The sequence below is a fragment of the Rattus norvegicus genome, chromosome 1 (assembly GCF_021556685.1).
Source record: "Rattus norvegicus strain SHRSP/BbbUtx chromosome 1, alternate assembly SHRSP_T2T, whole genome shotgun sequence".
Classification (NCBI taxonomy): Eukaryota; Metazoa; Chordata; class Mammalia; order Rodentia; family Muridae; genus Rattus; species Rattus norvegicus.
In genome coordinates, this window is record NC_141534.1 from 181,781,258 (window position 1) to 181,804,996 (window position 23,739).

General features: G+C 41.9%; 2 protein-coding genes across 5 annotated transcripts in view; one reads left to right on the forward strand and one right to left on the reverse strand.

Annotated features, from left to right (window-relative positions):
• Window positions 1-11,946: 11,946 nt before the first annotated feature.
• Window positions 11,947-16,850, reverse strand: Calca (calcitonin-related polypeptide alpha). 4 transcript variants are annotated; one of them, NM_001033956.1, is given in 5 exon segments: window positions 11,947-12,380; window positions 12,884-13,067; window positions 14,977-15,117; window positions 15,702-15,796; window positions 16,753-16,850. In NM_001033956.1, coding segments are annotated over 3 exon segments (387 nt in total). In that variant the 5' UTR covers window positions 15,788-15,796; window positions 16,753-16,850; the 3' UTR covers window positions 11,947-12,380; window positions 12,884-12,907.
• Calcb (calcitonin-related polypeptide, beta) overlaps window positions 12,906-23,739 on the forward strand; it is a 91,080-nt gene continuing 80,246 nt past the window's right edge. The window contains exon 1 of the mRNA NM_001429731.1: window positions 12,906-13,061. Within this exon, the coding sequence (NP_001416660.1) occupies window positions 13,019-13,061 (43 nt within the window). The 5' untranslated portion in view covers window positions 12,906-13,018. The remainder of the gene's footprint in view (window positions 13,062-23,739) is intronic.

Genomic DNA, 23,739 nt, shown 5'->3' on the forward strand with positions numbered 1-23,739 from the left:
CAGATAAAAAGCACTCGCTAAGAACAAAAGGATTTAATTTCATTTGGAGTAGCATCTGCGAATGCCATTGAATTTAACCTATCAAGGGCTTATGGACCAGGAAGCAGGTAAGAGGATTCTGATCTGTGATTTCTGGAAATAATGACCTCCAGATTGCACTTGAATTTTCATATCCAGCAAACTCAATAGGATGTGCTTTTCAGATTTGAGGGGTTGAGCTGGAGTTTTCTCAGTTTAGAAGGGTATTTACTTGTTGTGTTGTAGCACATTAATTTTAAAACTTAACAGTTCAGAATAGCAATACTCTATTGTACAGTTTCCCAGTGTCAGGAATCTGAGAGAGGCTCAGTAAGGATGCTTCTGTTTTACGAAGATGCGGTCAGATACTTATGTAGGACCTGAATCATCGGTGGGTTCACAGGGCTGGAGAGTTCACAACTGACCTCACATGGTGGTGTTAGAAGGGTGACTCCTGGAAATTGTCCAGAGACCTTTCCCTGGCTTACTTGATGTGGCACATGTCATGCTACTCAGAGAATAACTTAGAATTGGGACAAATGTGAAAAAGCATATGAAAAAAAATAGTGTTCTAAAAAGAATCAGGGCTGGAATATAAATATAGAGATCAATTACAAGTAAATAATGAGAAGATAATCCAGTAAGTCAAAATGGGCAAAGCTAGAAAAACTAATGAGTTGTCAATAAATATACAGGATAATCATCAAGAGTTAGAATTTAGAGTTTGATAATATATTGTTACAGAAGCACAGGGATAGCTAAAATTAAAATAAAACTAACAAAAACCTGAAAACAGCAAACACCAGAAGGGTATATAACATAGAAAGGTCATACTTTTTTGCTGGGAATGTGAAACAGCATAGTCATCAGAAGTCCGTTTAGTTGTTATGACCAGTATCCACATAACTCACAGGCATTCACTCAGGAGAAATAGCTTCACCTGTTCCTGCCAAAGCATTCATAAGACTATCACTCAAAGTAACCAAGACCTGGAATCAAGTCAAGAGTCAGTCCAACATACTGTGGTATGCAACAGAATACTACTTAACCTCTCTCACTGAAATCTTCAAAATTTAATGCATAACAAATCCTCCATATATTCATATATTGATTGTATAACCATATAAATAAATCTTGTGTACATTATGGTAATGAAGAAGCTAGAGGCAAGAGGGTTCATGTTACTTGTCTGTTTTTCTTTCTTTTGTATATCTGTCTGCCAGCCTGACTGTCTGTCTATCAATCATCTATCTGCTATATATCTAGTTTATCTAAAAATGAGTCCAAAGTGATAGAAATTGGGTCAATGATTTCTTGGACAGTATTTCAGGAATGGTGACTTCAGAGTGGTGTGAAGAATATTTCGTAATAATGAAAACATTCTGTAGCTTTGATGTGATGATTATTTGAGTTTATGTCCCACATATGTTTCATGAAAGTTGACTTTTCAAATAAGAAATATATATTGATCTGCCTGTGCCCAGAGCTTACCTAGTCCAACAGCTCTCTGTACCCAGATCCCGTGGGGAGAGAGCTGAGCTCTCAGAAGTGTGGACAACCCTGAGAGCTCAGGGGAGACCACCACTTCTGCTTACATATCTGGGCCAAGAGGAACCTGCTTGGAGTCCTCTGAAGACAGGAACCTCGGAGTAGTCAGGGACAGGATACTTCCGGTCTCTGCCCATGCTGAGAGCTAAAAGCCAATCACCAGGATCGCTGACACACCTGAAAGCATAGGTAGACTACTATTTCTGTGCTAAGGAACCTGCCTGGAGCCCTCAGTACACAGGAACCCAGAAGCAGTATGGGACAGGATCCTTCCTGTTTCTGCCTGCACCTAGAACTGACCCTATTACACAGCTCTCTGTACCCAGATCCTGCTGAAAGAAAGCTGGTCTCCAGGAATGCTGACACACAGGCTTACAGGAAGGTCAAGCCACTGTCAGAGACAGCAAGACCAGCTAACATCAGGGACAACCATGTGGTGAGAGGCAAACACAGAAAACTAAACAACAAAAACCAAGGCTACTTGGCATTATCAGAGCCCAGTTCTTCCACCAAACCCATTGGAGAAGCAAGATTTGGATTTAAAATCACATCTCATGATGATGATAGAGGATTTTAAGAAGGACATGAATTAAAAGAAATACAAGGCAACACAGGTACACAAGTAGAAGCCCTTAAATAGGAAACACAAAAATCCCTTAAAGAATTACAGGGAAGCACAACCAAACAGGTGAAGGAATTAAACAAAACCATCCAGGATCTAAAAATGAAAATAGAAACAATAAAGAAATCACATAGAGAGACAACCCTGGAGATAGAAAACCTAGGAAAGAGATCAGGAGTCATAGATGCAAGTATCACCAACAGAATATAAGATAGAGAAGAGAGAATCTAAGATGCAGAAGACACCATAGAAAACATTGACACAACCACCAAAGAAAATGTAAAACGCAAAAAGCTCCTCACCCAAAACATCCAGAAAACCCCGGACACAATGAGAAGATCAAACCTAAGGACCAGTAAATATCCTCAACAAAATTTTAGAAGAAAACTTCCCTAACCTAAAGAAAGAGATGCCCAAAAACATAAAAGAAGCTCACAGAATTCCGAATAGATTGGACCAGAAAAGAAATTCCACCTGTCACATAATATCAAAACACCAAATACACAAAATAAAGTAAGAATATTAAAAGCAGTAAAGGAAAAAGTCAAGTAACATATAAAGGCAGACCTGTAAGAACTACACCAGGCTTCTCACCAGAGACTATGAAAGTCAGAAGATCCTGGGCAGATGTCATACTGACACTAAGAGAACACAAATGCCAGCCCAGGCTGCTATATCCAGCAAAACTCTCAATTAACATAGATGGAGAAACCAAGATATTCCATGGCAAAACCAAATTTACACAATATCTTTTCACAAATCCAGCCCTACAAAGGATAATAGATGGAAAACCCCAACACAAGGAGGGAAACTACATCCTAGAAAAAGCAAGAAAGTAATCTTCTTGCAACAAACCCAAAAGAACAGAGAAACACAAATATAATTCCACCTCTAACAACAAAAATAACAGTAAAGAACAATCATTCCTTAAAACCTTTAAATGTCAATGGACTTAATTCTCCAATAAAAAGACAGACTGGATACATACAGAGGAGCCAACATTTTGGTTCATACAGGAAACAGATCTCAGTGACAAAGACAGACACCACCTCAGAGTAAAAGGCTGGAAAATTTTCCAAGCAAATGGTCCCAAGAAACAAGCTGGAGTATCCATTTTAATATCAAATAAAATCAACTTTCAACCAAAAAATATCAAACAAAGGCAAGAAAGGACTTTTCATATTCATCAAAGGAAAAATCCACCAAGATGAACTCTCAGTCCTGATTATCTATGCTCCAAATGCAAGGGCACCTACATTCATAAAAGAAACTTTACTAAAGCTCAAAGCCACATTGAACCTCAAACAACAATAGTGGGAGACTTCAACAGCACACTCTCATCAATGGACAGATCATGGAAACAGAAACTAAGCAAAGACATAGAGAAACAAACAGAAATTTTGAATCAAAAGGATTTAACAGATATTATTAGAACATTGCATTGTAAAACAAAAGAATATCCTTCTTCTCAGCACCTCACGTTTCCTTCTCCAAAACTGACCACACAATCAGTCACAAAACAGGCCTCAACCAATAGAAGGAGATTGAAATAGTTCCAGGCATCCTATGAGATCACCAAGGAGTAAGGTGGGTCTTCAATAACAACAAAAAGAACAGAAAGCCCACATATACATGGAAGTTGAACAACTCTGTACTTAGTGATAACTTGGTAATGGAAGAAACAAAGACAGAAATTAAAGATTTTTTTTTAGAATTTAATGAAAATGAAGGCACAACATACCCAAACTTAAGGGATACAATGAAAGCAGTGCTAAGAGGAAAACTCATAACTCTGAGTGCCTTCAAAAAGAAACTGAAGAGAGCATACACTAGCAGCATGACAGCACACCTAAAAGCTCTAGAACAAGAAGAAGCAAATACACCCAAGAGGAGCAGAAGGCAGGAAATAATCAAACTCAGGGCTGAAATCAACCAAGTAGAAACAAAAAGAACTATACAAACAATCAACCAAACCAGGAGCTGGTTCTTTGAGAAAATCAACAAGATAAATAAACCTTAGCCAGACTAACAAGAGGCCACAGAGAGTTTCCAAATTAACGAAATCAGAAATGAAAAGGGAGACATAACAACAGCATCTGAGGAAATTAAAAAAATCATCAGATCCTACTACTAAAGCCTATATTTAACAAAACTGGAAAAACTGGAGGAAATGGACAATTTTCTAGACAGATACCAGGTACTAAAGTTAAATCAGGATCAGATAAACCATCCAAACATTCCCCCAAATCCTAAAGAAATAGAAGCAGTTATTAAAAGTCTCCTAACCCCCCCCCAAAAAAAAACCCCCATGAGGTGAATTTAGTGCAGAATTCTATCAGACCTTCATAGAAGACTTAACACCAATAGTGTCCAAACTATTCCACCAAATAGAAACAAAAGGAACACTACCCAACTCCTACGAAGCCACAATTATGCTTATACCTAAACCACACAAAGACCCAACAAAGAAAGAGAACTTCAGACCAATTTCCCTTATGAATATCGACGCAAAAATACTCAATAAAATTCTTGCAAACTGAATCCAAGAACTATCAAAATGATCATCTATTGTGATCAATAGGCTTTATCCCAGGGATGCAGGCATAGTTCAATATAAGGAAATCCATCAACATGATCCACTATGTAAAGAAAAAAACCACATGATCATTTCATTAGATGCTGAGAAAGCATTTGACAAAATTCAACCCCCCTTCATGATAAAAGTCTTGGAAAGAACAGGAATTCAAAGCCCATACCTAAACATAGTAGAAGCAATATATAGCAAATCATTAGCTATCATTAAAATAAATGGAGAGAAACATGAAGCAATCCTACTAAAATCAGGGACTAGACAAGGCTGCCCATTCTCTCCCTACCTATTCAACATAGTACTCAAAGTCCTAGCCAGAGCAATCAGACAATGAAAGGAGGTCAAAGAGATACAAACTGGAAAAGAAGAAGTCAAAATATCACTATTTGCAGATGATATGATAGTATACTTAAGTGACCCCAAAAGTTCCACCAGAGAACTACTAAGCTTGATAAACAACTTTAGCAAAGTGGCTGGGTATAAAATTAACTCAAGCAAATGAGTAGCCTTCCTATTCAAAGGATAAACAGGCTGAGAAAGAAATTATAGAAATGACACCCTTCACAATAGTCCCAAATAACATAGGATACCTTGGTGTGACTTTAACCAAGCAAGTGAAAGATCTGTATGACAAGAACTTCATGTCTCTGAAGAAAGAAATTGAAGAAGATCTCATCCTCATGGGTTGGCAGGATTAACATACTAAAAATGGCCATTTTGCCAAAATCAATCTACAGATTCAATGCAATCCCCATCAAAATTCCAACTCAATTCTTCATAGAGTTAGAAAGATCAATTTGCCAATTCATTTGGAATAACAAAAAAAAAAAACCCAGGATATCGAAAACTTTCCTCAACAATAAAAGAACTTCTGGGGGAATCACCATCCCTGACCTCAAGCAGTATTACAGAGCAATAGTGATAAAAACTGTATGGTATTGGTACAGAGACAGGCAGGTAGATCAGTGGAATAGAATTGAAGACCCAAAAATGAACTCACACACCTATGGTGATTTGATCTTTGACAAAGGAGCTAGAACCATCCAGTGGAAAAAAGAGCATTTTCAAGAAATGGTGTTGCTTAAACTGGAGGTCAGGATTTAGAAGAATGCAAATCGACCCATTCTTATTGCCCTGTACATAGCTTAAGCCCAAGTGGATCAAGGACCTCCATATCAAACCAGATACACTCAAACTCGAAGAAAAAGTGGGGAAGCATCTCGAACACATGGGCACTGGGGAAATTTTACTGAACAAAACACCAATGGCTTATGCTCTAAGATCCAGAATTGACAAATGGGACCTTATAAAACTGCAAAGCCTCTGTAAGGCAAAGGACACTTTCATTAGGACAAAACAGCAACCTACAGATTGGGAAAAATCTTTACCAATCCTACATCCAATAGAGGGTTAATATCCAATATATACAAAATCTCAAGAAGTTAGACTCTAGAGAGCCAAATATCCTTATTAAAAATGAGGTACAGAGCTTAACAAAGAATTCTCATCTGAGGAATATGGAATGGCTGAGAAGACCTAAAGAAATGTTCAACATCCTTAGTCATCAGGGAAATGCAAATCAAAACATCCCTGAGATTTCACCTCACACCAATCAGAATGGCTGAAATCAAAAACTCAGGTGACAACAGTTGCTGGCAAGGATGTGGAAAAAGAAGAATACTCTTCCATTGCTGGTGGGATTGCAAACTGGTACAACCACTCTGGAAATCAATCTGGAGGTTCCTCAGAAAATTGAACATTGTACTATTTGAGGACCCAGCTATACCTCTCTTGGGTATATACTCAAGTGATGTTCCAACATACAACAAAGATACACGCTCCACTATGTTCATAGTAGTATTAATTATAATAGTCAGAAGCTGGAAATATCCCAGATGCCCTTCGACAGAGGAATGGATACAGAAAAATGTGGTACATCTACACAATGGAATACTACTCAGCTATCAAAAACAATGACTTCATGAAATTCATAGGCAAATGGATGAAACTGGAAAATATCATCCTGAGTGTCCTAACCCAATCACAAAAGAACACAGATGATATGTACTCTTTAATAAGTGGATCTTAGCCCAAAAGTCCAAATTACCCAAGATACAATCCACAGACCAAAGGAAGCTCAAGAAAAAGGATGACCAAAATACCGATGCCTCACTCCTTCTTAAAATGGTGAACAAAAATATTCAGAGGAGGAGATATGGAGACAAAAGTTCGAGCAGAGACTGAAGGAATTGCCATTCAGACCCTGTCCCACCTGGGCATCCAGCCCATATACATACAGCCACCGAAATTTGACAATATTGATGAAGCCAAGAAGTACATGATGACAAGAACCTGATATAGCTGTCTCCTGAGAGGCTCAGCCAGAGCATGACAAATATAGAGGCAGGCGAATGCTAGCAGCATACCATTGAACTGAGAACGGGGTTTCCATTAGAGGAGTTAGAGAAAGGAGTGAAGGAGCTGAATAGGCTTGCAACCCCATAAGAATAACAATACCAACCAACCAGAGCTCTCAGGGACTAAACCACTACCTAAAGACTACACATGGACAAACCCATGGCTCCAGCTGCATATGTAGCAGAAGATGGCCTTGTTGGGCACCAATGGGTGGAGAAGCCCTTGGTCCTGCCAAGGCTGGAAGCCCCCAGTGGAGGGGAATGTCAGAGGGTGGGAAGGGGGGATGGTTGGGGAGGGTGCACACCCTCATAGAAGAAGGGGGAGTTGGAGGGGATAGGGGGCTTATGAACAGGAAATGGGGAAAGGGAATAACATTTGAAATGTAAATAAAAATTATCCAATAAAAAAGATTCTGTAGCATAAAAAAAATAAATGTTCAACATCCTTAGTCATCATGGAAATGCAAATCAAAAAAAACCCCTGAGATTCCACCTCACACCAGTGAGAATGGCTAAGGTCAAAAACTCAGATGACAACAGTTGCTGGCAAGGATGTGGAGAAAGAGAAATACTCCTCCATTTTTGGTGGGATTGCAAGATGTACGACCACTCTGGAAATCAGTCTGGAGTTTCCTTAGAAAATTTCACATAAGTACTACCTGAGGACCCAGATATACCACTCCTGGTCATATACCCAAATGATGCTCCAACATATAACAAGGAAACATACTCCACTATGTTTATAGCAGCCTTACTTATAAGAGCCAGAGCTGAAAAGAACCCAGATGCCCTTCAATAGAGGAATGGATACAGAAAATGTGGTACATCTACACAATGGAGTTCTATTCAGTCATCAAAAACAATGACTTCATGAAATTCATAGGCAAATGGATGGAGCTAAAAAATATCATCCTGAGTGAAGTAACCCAATCACAAAAAACCACACATGCTATGTACTCACTGATAAGTGGATATTAGCCCAAAAGCTTGGATTATCTAAGATACAATCCACAGACCACATGAAGCTCAAGAAGAAGGTGACCAAAGTGAGGATGCTTCAGTCCCTCTTAAAAGGGGGAACAAAAATATTCAGAGGAGGAGAGACAACTTTATCAAAACACTGTACCAGAATGTAGATTAGAAAGATTGGATGTATAATTTTTAAAAATTATTTTATATCATAAAATGTTCTACCTAATAACTCTCAAGTTAAACTGGAAATCAAAACAAAAGTTTTAATTTAAATTAGTCAATACCAAATGATCATCCCTGTAAACATATATGCAAGCAACCTTACACTCAGCAGATTATACTTCAAATATAAGTGTATTTATGTGTACATACATGCATGTACAACAGGGAATGGAAAGAGAGGCCATGGATTTGAAAAAGAATGGATGAGTATATGAGAGGCTTCAGAGGGATGAAAGGGAAGCGAGAGAAGTTGTAATTATATCATTAACCAAAACTAGAAACCAAAGTTAATACATCTCAAGATGTACTATATTGTTAAAAGTGAACTCAGGTATAAAAACTAAATTTTTATAATTAATTAATTATCAAAGGACTGCAATGTTCTAGGAACTTATAATTTTTTTTTCCGGAGCCGAGAACCGAATCCAGGGCCTTGCAATTGCTAGGCAACTGCTCTACCACTGAGCTAAATCCCCAACCCGGAAATTATAATTTTAAGGGAAATAGTTATAAATATATATGGCTTTCCTTTTCAGTTATGTTAGTAGAAGAACACAGAAAAGAAATAATACATGTATTTATTTTAGAAAGTGATATGTTCTGTGAATAAAGGTCAATCTTAATATAGTAGCTAGCACATGAGCAGAGGTGGCCAGTTATTTTTTATATGCTGAAGGCATCTGTGGTAGGTTAGTGTTTCAGTAGTCTTGAAGGAAAAGAGGATATCTGCTGTCAGTCCTGTCACACTGAGAGGTCTGCTTCAGGCAGAAGGGGTGGAATACAGATTTCTAAGAAGTTCCCAAGGAAATGGAAGTGGATTAGGCACTGGCACAGAGAAAGGTCAAGGGAATGAATTGGGTGCCATCCATAAAGCCACTGTGAGTAGAACGAGGGAGTTTTAGAAGGCTTTGCACAGAGGATATACAAGCATTGACTTATTAGCGAAAAGGTTTACTCCAACGTAATGGACTTTCTGTATTCATCTGCTCATGCTGTTGTAAAGAATACCACACACTGAGTGGCATAAGCAATAGACTCTAGTGTCACATCTCTCCAGAAGCACAGAATCCAGGTTAGAACCCACTAAGGCTTCTTTTCCTGGACCTCTCTGTCCACAGCTGGAATCTTCTCTGTGTGAAAGGAGAGTGACAGAGAGCATTCCCCTTTCTAAAACGATAGCAGTCTCATCAAGTTGGGACCCTACTCCTGTTACCCCGTTTTACCTTAATTAGATTATAAAAGACCCTACTTCTGATGTAGTCACTTTGTTGGGTTAAGGTATCCACATATAAACTTGAGAAAGACACAGTTTAACCTCCCAAATCTTATGAAGCACTTTCCTGTTGTCACAATAACACACAAATTAGGTCAAGGTCAGGGGATTGTGAGCATTTCTTTTTCCTGCTTGTGAGTGTGTGGGCAGTTGCTGGAGGTGAACTCAAGTAGTGTTGGCTGGGATTGAATGTAGGCTGAAGGTTAGAATTAGCTCCATATTTCATTTTGAATAATATGGCAAAGAGTAATTTTGTAAAGTGTGAGGTTGGGTGTGTTCTTTTCATGACAACAAAGAAAACTCAAGAGCACAAAATTCAACTACGCAAACACATTTTAGACTTTTGTTTGCCTTTAGGCTACAATATCCTTTTAGCTAAGACAAGTCACATGGTCAAGCCTAGAGTCCTTTAAGGGCAGAGGAGTCAACATGACCTTTCCCGAGGCCATGGCAGGATGAGAGTACATAAGACTTCTGCAGCATGGTGAAGGATCGTTTATCCACTTAGCCACAGCATATACAGCGCATCCCCGACTGTTTATTGGTATTAGACGACCTCTCGTCCCTGTGATGGTCTATGTAGCCTGGGAGAGGAAACAGTGATGCTGCCTCAACGCTGAAAGGAAGTGTTTCTATGGTGTGGTCTCACCTGCTGGGCTGCTGGTATCTATTGATTCTTAGGTTTCCGAGCCACTGAACCTGATTCTGTTTGAGGGTTATTCTTTCACTCAGTAGACTTCCAAGCCATCTTGAAAATATCCATAGGATTTTGGTGTGAATTCAGTGTAAGTATGAAGTAACCCTAAATACAAGGTTAAAACATTTTTGTTTTCCTGACTTTTAACTCTTTACCTAATCATAGGTATCACACCTAATGTGCTCCTTGCATTTCTGCTGATGATAAGTAATCAAATGGATAAGAAGGATGCAGTTGAATTGCGTACAATATTAAGTAGTGTACAATGGCCACTGAAGATTCTAGCCAATTGAAGGATTCATTATCCAAGAAATAACTGAGGATATCTTGGGCAATTAAGACTGAGGAAAACCAGACCAGAAGAGAGCTAAGACTTGACCACAAGCATAAATGGCAAGATTTAACTACATTACTCACTTACCAATTCAATAACTACTTGTTGAGTGCTGCCTTGCTCCAGGCACACTCCTCTGTATCTTGCATAAGAACAGTTAATAAAATGGACACATAGCTATTGATATGTGCTTTGTTTATGGTGGTGGGCACAAACAATAAACAAAGTAAGAAAAACTATGGTATGTTCAAAGATAAAGTGGTAAGGAGAACACCAATAAAACAGAGACGTGCTAAGGGGAGAGATGTGGAGATGAGTCATTGAAGCATTTTAAACATCAGAGAGCCTGTTGTTTACATTGTTCACAGTGACAGCTAGGGAACTATGTTGAATAGACTGGAGGAAGGAAGAAACATAATTCTAAATGTGCCTAAGAGAATAGTCAGGGATAGAAGAGGCTGAGTTTTCCATGTAACTAACTCTGACTACCTGCCTTTTTTACCACTGAGACTGACTACCTACTCATTTTGGGTCCCAGTTAGTGACTCGCCACTGGTGGGTCTCAGCAGATACCAGAGATATTGTTACTGGCAAACATGCAACAAAGCATCAGAAATGATGACATTCTAGCCTCCTGTGGGTAGCAAGTCTGATTCTGCAGTGCTCATCACCTCAGGCTCCCCTAAGTGGAATGTACGGTCCATGCAGCAGGAATTTTTGTCTGCTCTGCTTATTGTTCAAAATTCCCAGTGCCTAGAATAGAGGCACCAGTAAGCAAATGCTCATTAAATGTGCAGATGTCTCTCTCAGGATCTTGACGAAGATTCTTTTATGTGTCTCACATAATAAAAAGGGTCCGGATGGCACTGATGACCATTCTAGATTGGCTAGCATTTGTTTTCCATTTAAACCACAAGTTACCATTTCTAAAGGTCTTTATAGGCCAAGAGGTACAAGAAAGGGACTTTTATGGGAAGAAAGAGCAAGGGTGAGTAAAGGCAAATCCGAGAAATGAAGAGTCACAGGTAATCTCTGTGGTTGGCAACCAGATCAGTCTCTGGAAATAAATACGCATTGTCTTCTGTGACATACACAGCATTCTAATAAGTGGACGAGGTTAACCAGAGACTCAGCTTCTAAGACAGCAAGAATCACATAAGCACAATGCCTTTGCTTCAACAAAGTGCTCACAGACCCCCCAAAACTCAAAGCTCTCTTGTAAAACACAGTATAAGTAACAGCAAAGACTCCACTTGAGGATATCGAAAATACATATTTTTTAATTTTGATTAAGCTCACAAGTGACAACATTAACAGTTCTTTAAGCATATGGTTCCATTGAGTCACAACATTACCATGTGTCCCCAGAAGACCAAGAGGCAGTGGTTTCATATCCGCTTGAGGTTTAGCAGAGTTATCAACATCGACAGGGTGGTTTATGGGGACTAGATTTGCTACCAGATAAGCCAGAACCATGCTGTCATGTTATGGATATAGAATCACATACAACACGATGCACAATAGCCAACTATGGTGAGCTTATTCTGCACTTAGCTTTATTTCCTGTCATAGGGAGAAGGGTTTCAGTACCAAGAAGGATGCAAATATATGTGTCTTCCATCAGCCTTTCTGACACATGACTTTACTTATACATGAAAAGAATTAGAGTTTATCTTTATTGTGTAACCTAGGAGGAAAAAAAGAATAAAATTTAGATATTGTCAATCTCTTGACATTATTTCATTTAGCTTCCTATTAATACTAGGAGGTAGGTCCTGTTGATGTTCCTAGTTTATAAAGGGGGAAAACTGAGACTCAGTGAGAGTTAAGTAACCATCAATGGTTATATACCCAGTAGAGAACCAATACAGTTCTTAAACCTATGGCTTCTCTTACATTGTAGTGTATACTAAAAGGATATAATGCCCTTGGCTCTCAATACATATGGTAGAATATTTGCAATTACAGTGATGAATAAATACATGGGTTCTATATCTCCTGGTCTTAGAGCAAAGCATCACAGGAGAGAACAGAAAGGCAGGGCAGGCAGACAGGGAGAAGGAAAGGGAGAGGGAGTAAAGAAGCTATAAAATGGTATCTGAACCATGGGCCCAGTGAGCTTCAGAGTATGGCTTATATCCCTGAGATATATGGGCATCCATTTTCCTACCAGTTGTACAAGGAAGTCACCTTCTTTCTGGGGCTATTATCTGTTCAAGCCTGAAGGTCCCTGCGGCGGCGGCCGAAGGCTTCAGAGCCCACATTGGTGGGCACAAAGTTGTCCTTCACCACACCTCCCGACCTGCTCAGCAAGCCTGCCAGCCGATGGGTCACGCAGGTGGCAGTGTTGCAGGATCTCTTCTGGGCAGTGACACTGATATTCAGGATGCAGTGGAGGGAGGGGAGAGAGAATGGAGAGAGATGAGAGAGATGAGGGAGAGAGAGAGAGTGAGAGAGAGAGAGAGAGAGAGAGAGAGAGAGAGAGTGAGAGAGAGAGAGAGAGAGAGGAAGGGAGGGAGGGAAGGAAGGAGGGAGGGAGGGAGGGAGGGGGAGAGAGTGTGTCATTGAGGCTGGGGAGGTGTCTGCCCCATGGGATTAACATGGGAATATTGCTGCTCTCAGAAGCACCAATTAGCTTTAAGTGTTTCTCCCAAACATGGTTATCAGAACAGACAATCACAAGGCCATTAGGGAAAATGCTGTGATCACTTCCCTTAGACATCCCAGAGGCATTCAAAAACCCAGATGGGGTTTGGGTAGACTGGCCATGGAACACAGGGCTATTACAGCCAACTGTGCCCATATAAGTACAAATAAGCAAGGATTTATAAGCTAGAGTGAATTTTGATGCCACCTCTGAGCCTGTTCACAAGGACTCATGTCCCAGTCAGATCCAAGTGACCTTCCTTGGCAAAGCAAAACCACCCCGGTCTTACCTGAAGGAAGGAAGGGTTTGGAGCATCCAGTCCCAGCAGTGTTTACCTGTGCCTTGTCGCCTCTCTTCTTACTGCTTGACCTGAGTCATGGGCATCACTCACCAAATTATGACTGCTTAACCTCCGGGGCTAAGACTACTTCTAACCATAGATCTTGAACTCTATGAAGCCTGAGATGTGGGCTACATCAATGACCACCATGGCTCAAGTCCTTTTAGAAAAATAGCTTTATTTCCCAAACAACCAACACTTTATGAAGCAAGACTAGACTGAGAAGCTCTACTAGGAATCCAGATGACTGCCCTGGCTCTCTGCCATCTTCCTGGGTGATTCTCTTTTAGCCTGTAGGCCCTTTCTCCTCACCCATTGGAGATTCCAGATACCATCCTTTGCCTCATGAAAGTAACCCATAATAGCCCAGAGAACAGCCAGAGAGGAACTACATGCATCAAGTTATAGGAAGAAAGCAAGATGGAAACTGGAAAGGAGAGGAGGGACCTAGTTGCCAAAATAGGGGTGGTGGTTTGTCTCCAAGTCCTTGGCCATATCCCTTTTCTTGCCAGGTGCTCCAACCCCAATTGAAGTTTGGGGGAAGGTGTGAAACTTGTTGAGGTCTTGTGTGTACGTGCCCAGCATGCAGGTACTCAGATTCCCACACCGCTTAGATCTGGGGCTGTCCAAGCTGCAGGGAAAAGACATGCGAGGCAGTGCCATGCACCAGGGCTGGTTAAACCAGTCACAGAACTGGAAGTTGGGAGGGGGGTGGTAGGAGGTTGGTTCACACATACAGTATTGGGAAAGCCTGGAGTGTGGTGGGCCAGAAAAGTGTGGGGGAAGGGCAGAGGAAAAGGGTGACTTTTTCTGGCATTCCTTGTGCTCTTCAATCTTTCGTGCTTGGAAGGGTGTTTCCCAGGGTGGGTGTAGGTTAACCCATGCTTTCCCTTGGGCAGTGCAGGAGCCAGGCCAGCGTTGGTTTGTTTCTAAGCTGGGGCACACAGGCAGGCAGGGATAGGGAGGGGTGCTCTCCTTTGCCCTATGACCACAATGACATCTCTGCAGACTTTAAGTTTTACCAGTCTTAACTCATACTACGTCAGGAACTCTCCCCGATGTTAGCCGACTAATTTCTATAGTTATTCCAAACCTTCCCTTAAGGGCTTTCAGAAATATATCTTTCAAGTGTGATTTAAACCGAAGTCTTACCAGATGACTTCTGTCTTCTTTGGAGCCTGAGAATAGCTGGACCCCGTGTCCAGCTAAGCAGCAACCAGGTGACCAGAGTGTTCTCTCCTACCTTCTGGATTCCGCTTTCCTGTGGATGTTCTAGGCACGGGTAAGGGGCCTTACCTAGAGCCCTCAGCCTCCTGTTCCTCCTCCTGCTCCAGCTCCCTGACTTTCATCTGCATATAGTTCTGCACCAGTGCAGCCAGTAGGCGAGCTTCTTCTTCACTGAGAGTGGCCATGCCTGGGCTGCTTTCCAAGGTTGACCTGTGGAAGGGAAGCAAGTCTAGCACCAACTCTGATTCCCTGCCTGCCACTGACACTAGAGGCTTGAGCCAATGTCCTCCTCAGCTTAGGAATTTTACAAGTTAAGTGGTAAGTGCAGCCATAATTAAAGTGACAAAGTAATTAGTGTTGAATATGAATGGGGGCCCATTTTAATAGATACGGTTTCTAAGTAGACCAGAATAGATCAACAGGTTATAAATTAGAGTCAGTAATATTTATTGGCAAGTTAGCAGATCAGCGTAAAATTCATGTCTCATAAGGGGTTAATTGAACAAAAAGGTTTAACTGTTGATACTAAATATGTGGGGAAAGTGATCAAAGCATTTTGTTAGTGAAAGAGCTACTTGAAATTTAGGATGTGGAGTACTATATATCCTGTCTGTTTGAAAATTGTATATTTTCATCTTTATATCAAAAAGGTTTGTAGCGAACTTTCGTGTTTGTCTATGTACACATATATATTTTCTGCAAGAGAGTTGGTTTTTAAACATTTGGTACTCTGTAGTTAACACATAGGTCGTTGTCCAGTCCCAGGACAGTAGGACTCCTGTCTTTACACGTACCTCAAAGGAACTGCCTGGAGGCCGCATGCCTGGTACAGGAGCAAGATGCTGACAACCAGGAAAGGGGAGAACTTCAGAAAGCCCATGATGCCTCCCTGCAAGACAAGAATATGGATTGATTGATTGATTGATTTGTACCAGTTCAAAGTTCTATAAGCCCACAGACTTGGCTTTCTGTGTGCTTCTGCCTGTGACTCCCTGAGAGTTTGGCTTCATACCGATAACTATATTTCTTATCACCTTTGTTCTCTCATTGACAAAGAAGACTGTAAGGTCCAGTGGTCATGTAGCCTATGCGGTTTGGAAAGAACCTTAGCCCTACAGACAGAGGAAGGTGATGGCAGTGATGTGGTGGTGTGTAAATTGTTGATCAGTCTCAAGGATTCTATGAGTCCTAGGGGTCTCCTGTCTCTACGTCTATCTCCAGGGAAGTATAGAGTTGTCTTCCCTTCATGAGGCTTTTGCAGACACCTAAGAATGTGAGAAAGAAAGGCTATGGGGAGGGAATATTTCTGCCTTGAAATCTGTGAGAAGCTGAAGGCTGCACTGCTCAACTGCTCCACCCCCTGGCAACTCAGTTGCCTGCAAGAACCAGTCTAAAGTTCACGCCGAAACATTTCTCTGAAATCCCGGGGTCCCGAATCGGGGCTTGCAATTGTGGCTGCTGGTTCTTGTTCGCTACGTTTCGGCGCTTGGCTCGGACTCTGGACCAATTTCCCAGGAAACAAGAATGCTGAAAGCGCCATCTAAAGAGAGCTACGCCCGCCTCCATGCGTGATGCCTAAGAGCTCAGAGTCCCAGGATAGGCGGGTCAGGTGTGCAGAGAGAAAGGTGAGACTGGAGCCCGAGCTCCTGCGAAACTGGAGGAAGGCTCTGCGGACGGGTTCTGTCCGGATCTATCTGGATCGGGATCTGGCACGAACCATGGCTAGGACTAACGGAGACTGGCAGGGAAGACAAACTAAAGACTAAAGGCGAGAGCCGGGAGAGAGAAGAAGGAGAGGAAGAGAAAAGTAGAACGACCCACCTGAGCAGGAACCTCAGGGCTCACCTGGTGAGCGATGACTTGGAGCTGAGACTGCGGGGTCCTGATGGAGCCAGGCGGTGGTTGCGAGGCGGTGACTCTTGATCTGGGCAGCGGCTCCTGTGCTTCCAAGCGCCTGCAGCTGCTCTTATTCCCGCCGCGGTGAGTTGGGAGGGGTCCCGGGGCGCCAGGCAGCCAATAGGTGGAAGGGCCCCGTGCCCCAGACAGATTGCGTCACCTCGGTGCTTCCAGAACTCCGAGCATCTAGCAAGATGACACCATTTGAATTTAAATTGAGGTCATTGATGGAAGTGGGAGGATGGTGGGGAGCAGTGAGAACCACCCTTAAAATTAGCGGGAATTTGGAGGGCCTTTTGACGTCAAGGTAAATTTTATCTCTTCTTTCCCTCCTGACTTTGAACATCCCCGACTCCAATCTCTGGACCTTGGAGAGTAGAGTCCAGTATCTCAAGTACTCCTTGCTGCATGTCTGATTCTAATCGTGCCCCGACCCTAGTCCGTGCCTAATCCGGAAGACTTTAGTGCACCGTAGGGATGGACTCTTGGTCTGCAAGGCTGGCTTTGGCAGGGTGGCACAAGGTTTAGGCTGATAGCCAAAGGTGTTGGTGCTGGACACAGGGGCTCTGTCAGACCTGAACCTTGTAGCTGCCTCGTTGCTGGTTATGTGACCACAGGTAAAAACAAAACGAAAAAAAAAATTCAAAATTCCCCCCCCAAACCCCCAAAGGCCTGCACGAAAGCTCAACATATTAAACTTTTCAGTGGGTATCCTGGTCCCCTTTTGAAGGGCCTGCTAGTAGGCAGAAACCTTGGTGTTTCCTGAGCTATAAAATCTCTCCTTCCCCAAAGTGAATCATCCGTCTTCAGCTTGGCATTCTTATGTGCTGGATAACTCACTCACTCACATGTGTGAGAAGGGGTTGTATTCAGCTGGGTCCTGCTTGGGGTAGGGAGTAGGGGTACGGGGTAGTGGGGACAGTGTGAGGAAGGACCAGATGCCTCTAAAGTCTCCAGTGTAGATCTCTCCACCTCCTGCCTGGCTATCCATCACTACTCATCCGGCCGCCTGCCCGCCCGCCCGCCCGCCCGCCCGCCCGCCCGCCCGCCCGCCCGCCCGCCTGCCTAAGGATTTGCACAGCTGCCCCTTTGCTTCCCGCTGCTGTTTGCCAAGATGTCCCAGTTGTATTTGGTCCGGTGGCCCCCCTCCTACCCCCACCCTTAGATCTCCGAGCTAAAGAGCTGAAGAGCAGGCAGGCTTGACAGCGCTGTGGAGATGTTGCCCCGTACTAAACCTCACATTCACTACCAGTCACACTTCTCCTGGCACAGAGACTCTCCTCTCTTTCCAAAATGGTACCGTATCCAGAAAGCACAGCCACTCAGCAGTCTCTGTGGCCCACAGAAGCATCCTTAGGGGTTCATTCTCAAATTGTCCCAAGCCTGCCTTCAAGTCCCTCCTGCAGTCCATGCCACATCCCTGCAGGACGTTTGCTGTTGGATCTCTATCTCAAGAAAAGACCTGCACATCAGATTAGTCTGACTTGATCCCTCTCACAACCACTCCCCTGATTTAGACACTCAACATGTGAGCAGCGAGCTCCAAGAGCACCTACAGAGATGGAGCTCCTAACTTGGGCATTTGCTGTGTGGGGACAAAGGAGCTTCTTGTTTGTGCAGTCGGTGAGGTCTGAGTGCACAGGGCTACATACAGCAGCCAACCCAGACCTAGCCAGTGTGGTGAGCACATTGGAGAATCTGGGGACCAAGGGGATGGGAAAACAAGCAACCAGGCTTTCTATTTCCCTAAACAGAGCAGAAATTAGCTTCCAAGAAGGCTTGAATGGCATGAGCCACAGAACTCGAGATGTGGGTCCAACCAACATCCCAGATATATGTCCCCAGAAGCAGATTGATGAAACATTTAACTTCCGGGATGCCAGGATCTCTTTCCCTCAGGGTGGCAACAAGATCTATCCAGAGCTGGGAAATTGGGCTTGGGCAGACAGTGACAGGCTGGAAACCAGAGTTGGAAGAATTCTATTGCCATGGGTTTTAGGATTCCCAGGCACGGCGATCCCTGGAACCTGGAGGCAGACACCCAGAATTGGCCTGCCTGGCTTTCCAGCAGTTTAGTTCTGAGATCTGGCCTGAATTTTTGTGAGCAATTATGAGACAAGTTGGAGACAAGTTGGCGAGGGCTAAGATGTCAGTGGCGAGCAGCATTTGGGTCATTGCCACTTGGGATTGGTGCACAAAATCCTTTTTGTGTGTGTTCTCAGGTGCCAAGTGCACCTGGGGAATTAATTTCTTCCTTCAACTCCAAAGATGTCTAATATACAGGATCCTGAAATCAGTTTTTAGACAAATGGATTCCTATTAGCATTTCCTGAGGGAGAACTCATGGCTTCAATCCATACAGTGTTGACCATTGGTTTTCTGGCAGTGTCACTGGGTGGGTTTGAGCTCTGCTCCTAGGCTGTGGAATGTTCCTTCAGACCTCTGATTCCACACCATGAAACCTGTAGCTGTGAGCCATCACATCCAGAGGGCGCTGCTGTCATCTGCAGCAGTTGAATAATTGAAAGGTTTGGAAGAGTGGGTCTCTAGGAAGAGAAACCCATGTCTTTCTTTGATCTGTGCCTAGAAGCACAGCTAAGGGACTGGGGAGGGCATAGTTCCCTTCTTTGCAACTAGAACCTTATCCTGCACACCAGTAGGCTTTCCACCAATGTCAAACAAATGCAAATGAATTCATTTAAGAAAATTCAGTGTTTAGTGCCTTTAAGTCACTCTCAAATGGCAAGGGTCAGTTAAACCACATTCTGCTACCCTTCCAAATTTAGGAGCACAACGTCTTCTGCCTCATTTTCCCATTTCCTTGATAATGTTTCCAGAACCAAGACCGGGAAGGAAAGGTCTTCCTGGTTCGAAATGAAAAATTGTCCTGCTTCCTACAGAGAGTTGGGGTGGTTATACTCTGCCTGGGCAGATCTCTGAGATTTTTTTCACCTTGCTTTCTGGAAAGCTGCGAGGGAAAGTGCTGATCTCAAAATAATAGCTTGACCAGGTAGCTCTTTTATGATCTGTCGTTTTAAAACTTTAAAATGTAGAACTCATCTAATTTTGAAGCACTCTAGCTTGCAAAAGGACTCTGTCACAACATTCCAGGACATACAAATTGTAATATTTATTCTCTTTCTTTTAAGTCAGATTCCTGCATGTTCTGATTGAAATAAAATTATAGACCACATCATACAGAAAAGTCTTATAACAATTTGCATATGATTGAAAGGTTTATATGTAATACAGTAAAGGCTTAACTGAGTGAACAGATGCTGGGTAGATGGAATGTGAGGACTGAGAGCCCACATTAAAGCTGTCCCTCCTCTGCAGTCCGTACCTGATAGAGACTCAACAGCAGCACCACAGCCGCCCCAGGGGAGCAGCCGCCCCAGGGGAGTCAGTCCTTCTGCCCTGGCAAACATTTGGAACTGTCAAATGATCCGGGGGATTTCGGCAGAAGTTTGGTTGTACAGGTTTAGAATGGCAGAAACCAAAGCTTTGGTCACTGAACTCACTAAAGAACAGAGCTGATTCTGAATGTTTCCTAAGCCATCTTTAGAGCACATCAAAGCAGAAGCAAGATGCAATGCCTGGCAAAGAAACAGAAGTAGCCAGGAAGCAGCCAGTGTCTACAAATGGGTGAATGGAAAAGAAAAGTATAGTTCTACCATATACATTATATAGCATACACATGCTCTACACACACACACACACACATGCAGATAGCACATATAGACCATATATACATATAGACATATGTAGGCCATATATACATGGCTCATCCTTAAAAGGAAGGAAAACTTGCTAAGGAAACTTGGTTTTCTGTTCTCTCTCAGTCATAACAACCCTGTATTATCCACAGGGAGAAAGAATAAGAGAAATAAAGCAGACACTAAAGGACAAACACTACATCACCTCATCAGGGTATAATCCATAACAAAGTTGAACTCAAGTAACAAAGCACAGGATTGGGTACTGGGGGAGGGGATGGAGGTAAAGGGTTCAAAGACCTTTGAGTTGTAAAATGGGTATTCTCTGGAGACCCAGCCATACAGAATAGTGAGTACAGATAATAACAACAGTTAGGCTTGAAATTTGCTAAGAGATTAGACTTTGGATGCTCTCAGCATGAACACACACACACACACACACACACACACATACACACTTGCACACACATGTGCAGAAATAGTTGTGAGGGGTAGATTTGTTAATTAGCTTAGCTGTAATCATTTTATAATGTCTATGCATATAAAAAGCTCATTTTTTATATTTTTAAAAATAAAACACTATGGAAACAAAAAATTTAGAGAAAAAAAGAGAGAAGTGAAGCATGTTCTTGTGTGATCTTCACTGCAGATGGACTTGTGAAAATATTAGAGAGGATGACATTGCTTTGTTAACAACATAAATATAAGTTAGCTAAAACATGTTGTATGTGTGGTAAGCACTGAATGTAATATAAAATACATTGAAGTAGAAAAAAAAGGCAAAATGTTATAAATATTCAAACGAGTCAGTGGGATGGGTCATGGGTAAAAGTGATCACCGTGCCTTCCTAATGACCTAATTTCAGTTTGTAGAACTGTTGCAAAGTGAAGAATTATTTTAGAAAACTGTCTTCTAGATTCTATGTGTGCAGTGTAACAATGTACGCCTATACTCACTAATAACAAATAAGATAAAAATATTAAAACTACATTCAATTCTATCTGAATGCCAACTATACGATCTTTCATATTCTCGGCAGCTTTTTAAAGACGACTGCTGTTGTCTGTAGGCAAAGAAATAGCAAGCGTGTTTGGATTGAATTAATTATATTTCTAGGTTTCTTCTGAGTACTTCAAATGCTAGAGCACGACTTATTAGTTTGCCACATCAGTCAGGAGGTCTGGAACCTTGAATCTAGGGACAGACTCAGGAGGAGATGCAGTTATGCCTCCCTTCCTCAAGACTAATGTGATTTGTGGTGAAAGGCTCAACGGCCAGGCATAAATCATTTATAATTCTTGGACCAACATTTAGGAGATTGACAGTTTTACAGCAAGAAAGTAAATATCAATGCTACCACTTACGATAAATAAGTGGCGGAAGAATAAAACCCAAGTGAGATTCATAACAATCCTCACATAATAGAGTTAAATACTTCAAAGCTCACTTAACCTCCCATGTTTAGTATGACATGTTTCTTCACCTTGTCTGAAATTCTGGATGATTTTTGTGGAGTGATTGGTTTGACCAGTGGTGGCCATGTGTTTATTGGAAGCAAAGTTAGTAGAAAGACGTGGGTGTTAGGAGATAGGGTTCTTTATTCCTATTCCCACTTAAAAGGAGATGGTGGAGCTAGTCCAGTTTCCACATTTGATTTATGACTGTATTAGATGGAGAATCTCAAATTCCCAACTGATTCTGACGTTGTATAAACGAGCTGAGAACTTCATGCCATCTTCATAATACTTTCTTGGGTTTCTTCTGCTTGCCCTTTCTTGATGAAATTGTCTTGTGAAGGGAGCTGGAGAGATGGCTCAGTAGTTAAGATCACTGGCTGCTCTTCCAGAGAACCTGGGTTCCATCCCTAGCATTTACATGAAATCTCACAACAATCGGTAACTCCAGTCCCATGGGGATCCAAACCTTCTTCTGGCCACCATGGGTATGGCATATACATGATTCACAGACATGTGTGTAGACAAAACACTCTTATCCGTAGAAAACTCAGACTAAGAACAAGAAGTTGTCTTGTGAAGGACAGCTGCAGAAGGCAACACAAAAGAAGGAAATGGCTGGCCTTCTGGGGTGGCATAACCAGGAAAGATGATGTCTCCTCTCACATGAAAAGAAGTGATATTTAGAAGAGATGAGAGGAAATGAAAAACAAATGCCTTAGTCCTTGTCTCCTTGTCACTAAAAGATATAGTTGTGCTTCATGATAGAGATGCAGAAAGCCGGGCTGGCAGCACTGTTATCTGCCTCATGAAAAACTACGGCTGACTCCCAGTCCTGTCTGGTGCCCTGTCCTTCTGTCAGCAGAGGCCTTACAGAATGGCTTCCTGCTGTACTCACCAAGAACACAGTGCACATTTATGCATCCTGAGAATGGGCTCCTAAAAGGATTCCTCAGATGACTCCTTGGTGGGGAGGAATGCAGAGTATAACTTTCAGTCAGTCATTCAGCAAATACATAATGAATAATTCGGTTAGGAGATAAATCAATTGATGTGCTCAAGGAAATAAATTAGGGAATAGATATAATACCTGAAATGCATTTTGGAAGGACTGTACGATGTAATTATGTGGTATGCATGATTGGAAATGCTTCGTATGATTTATTAGAAGAAGCATTGAAATAAATAAATATATTTAATCAAATATATGAGGGTAAGGTGAGTTGAGAGTGTATTTTGTTACCAAAAGAGGGAAGAGAAAACTACAACCAGATAACAAGAATTTAATGACACTGAATCCTACCACATTCCTTCAGAGAGCCTCCTTTGTGTTGATTCACTGTGGAAGAAAAAACAGATGCAGTTGAAGCAAATAAGTAAACCTTGATCTTAAAGATGGAGGGCAGAAATCTTGTTTTATAAAACCAACAAGGGTCCATATTCAGAGTTTTGCCCCTCTTGGCCAGCCTGTTAGTGTCCTGCTGCCATACCATGAACAAATAAATCAAAATACATTCAGGTTGCCGCGCTTACTGTGGTCATTCCTATCCTTTAACAGAAAGAACTCTGAGTTAGGAAAAATTTAGTTCATTCTCTTGGCAGCTAGTGGAGTCCAGGTTAGAGGAAATAAATTGGAACTTATTAAGAATGTATAGATCTAAGGGAAACAGGCCCACACAAATTAAATAACAAAAAATAAAGAATAATATACCTAGTGAATATATATACTAGTTTTCTATTGCAAATTACTATAGTTTTTATAGTC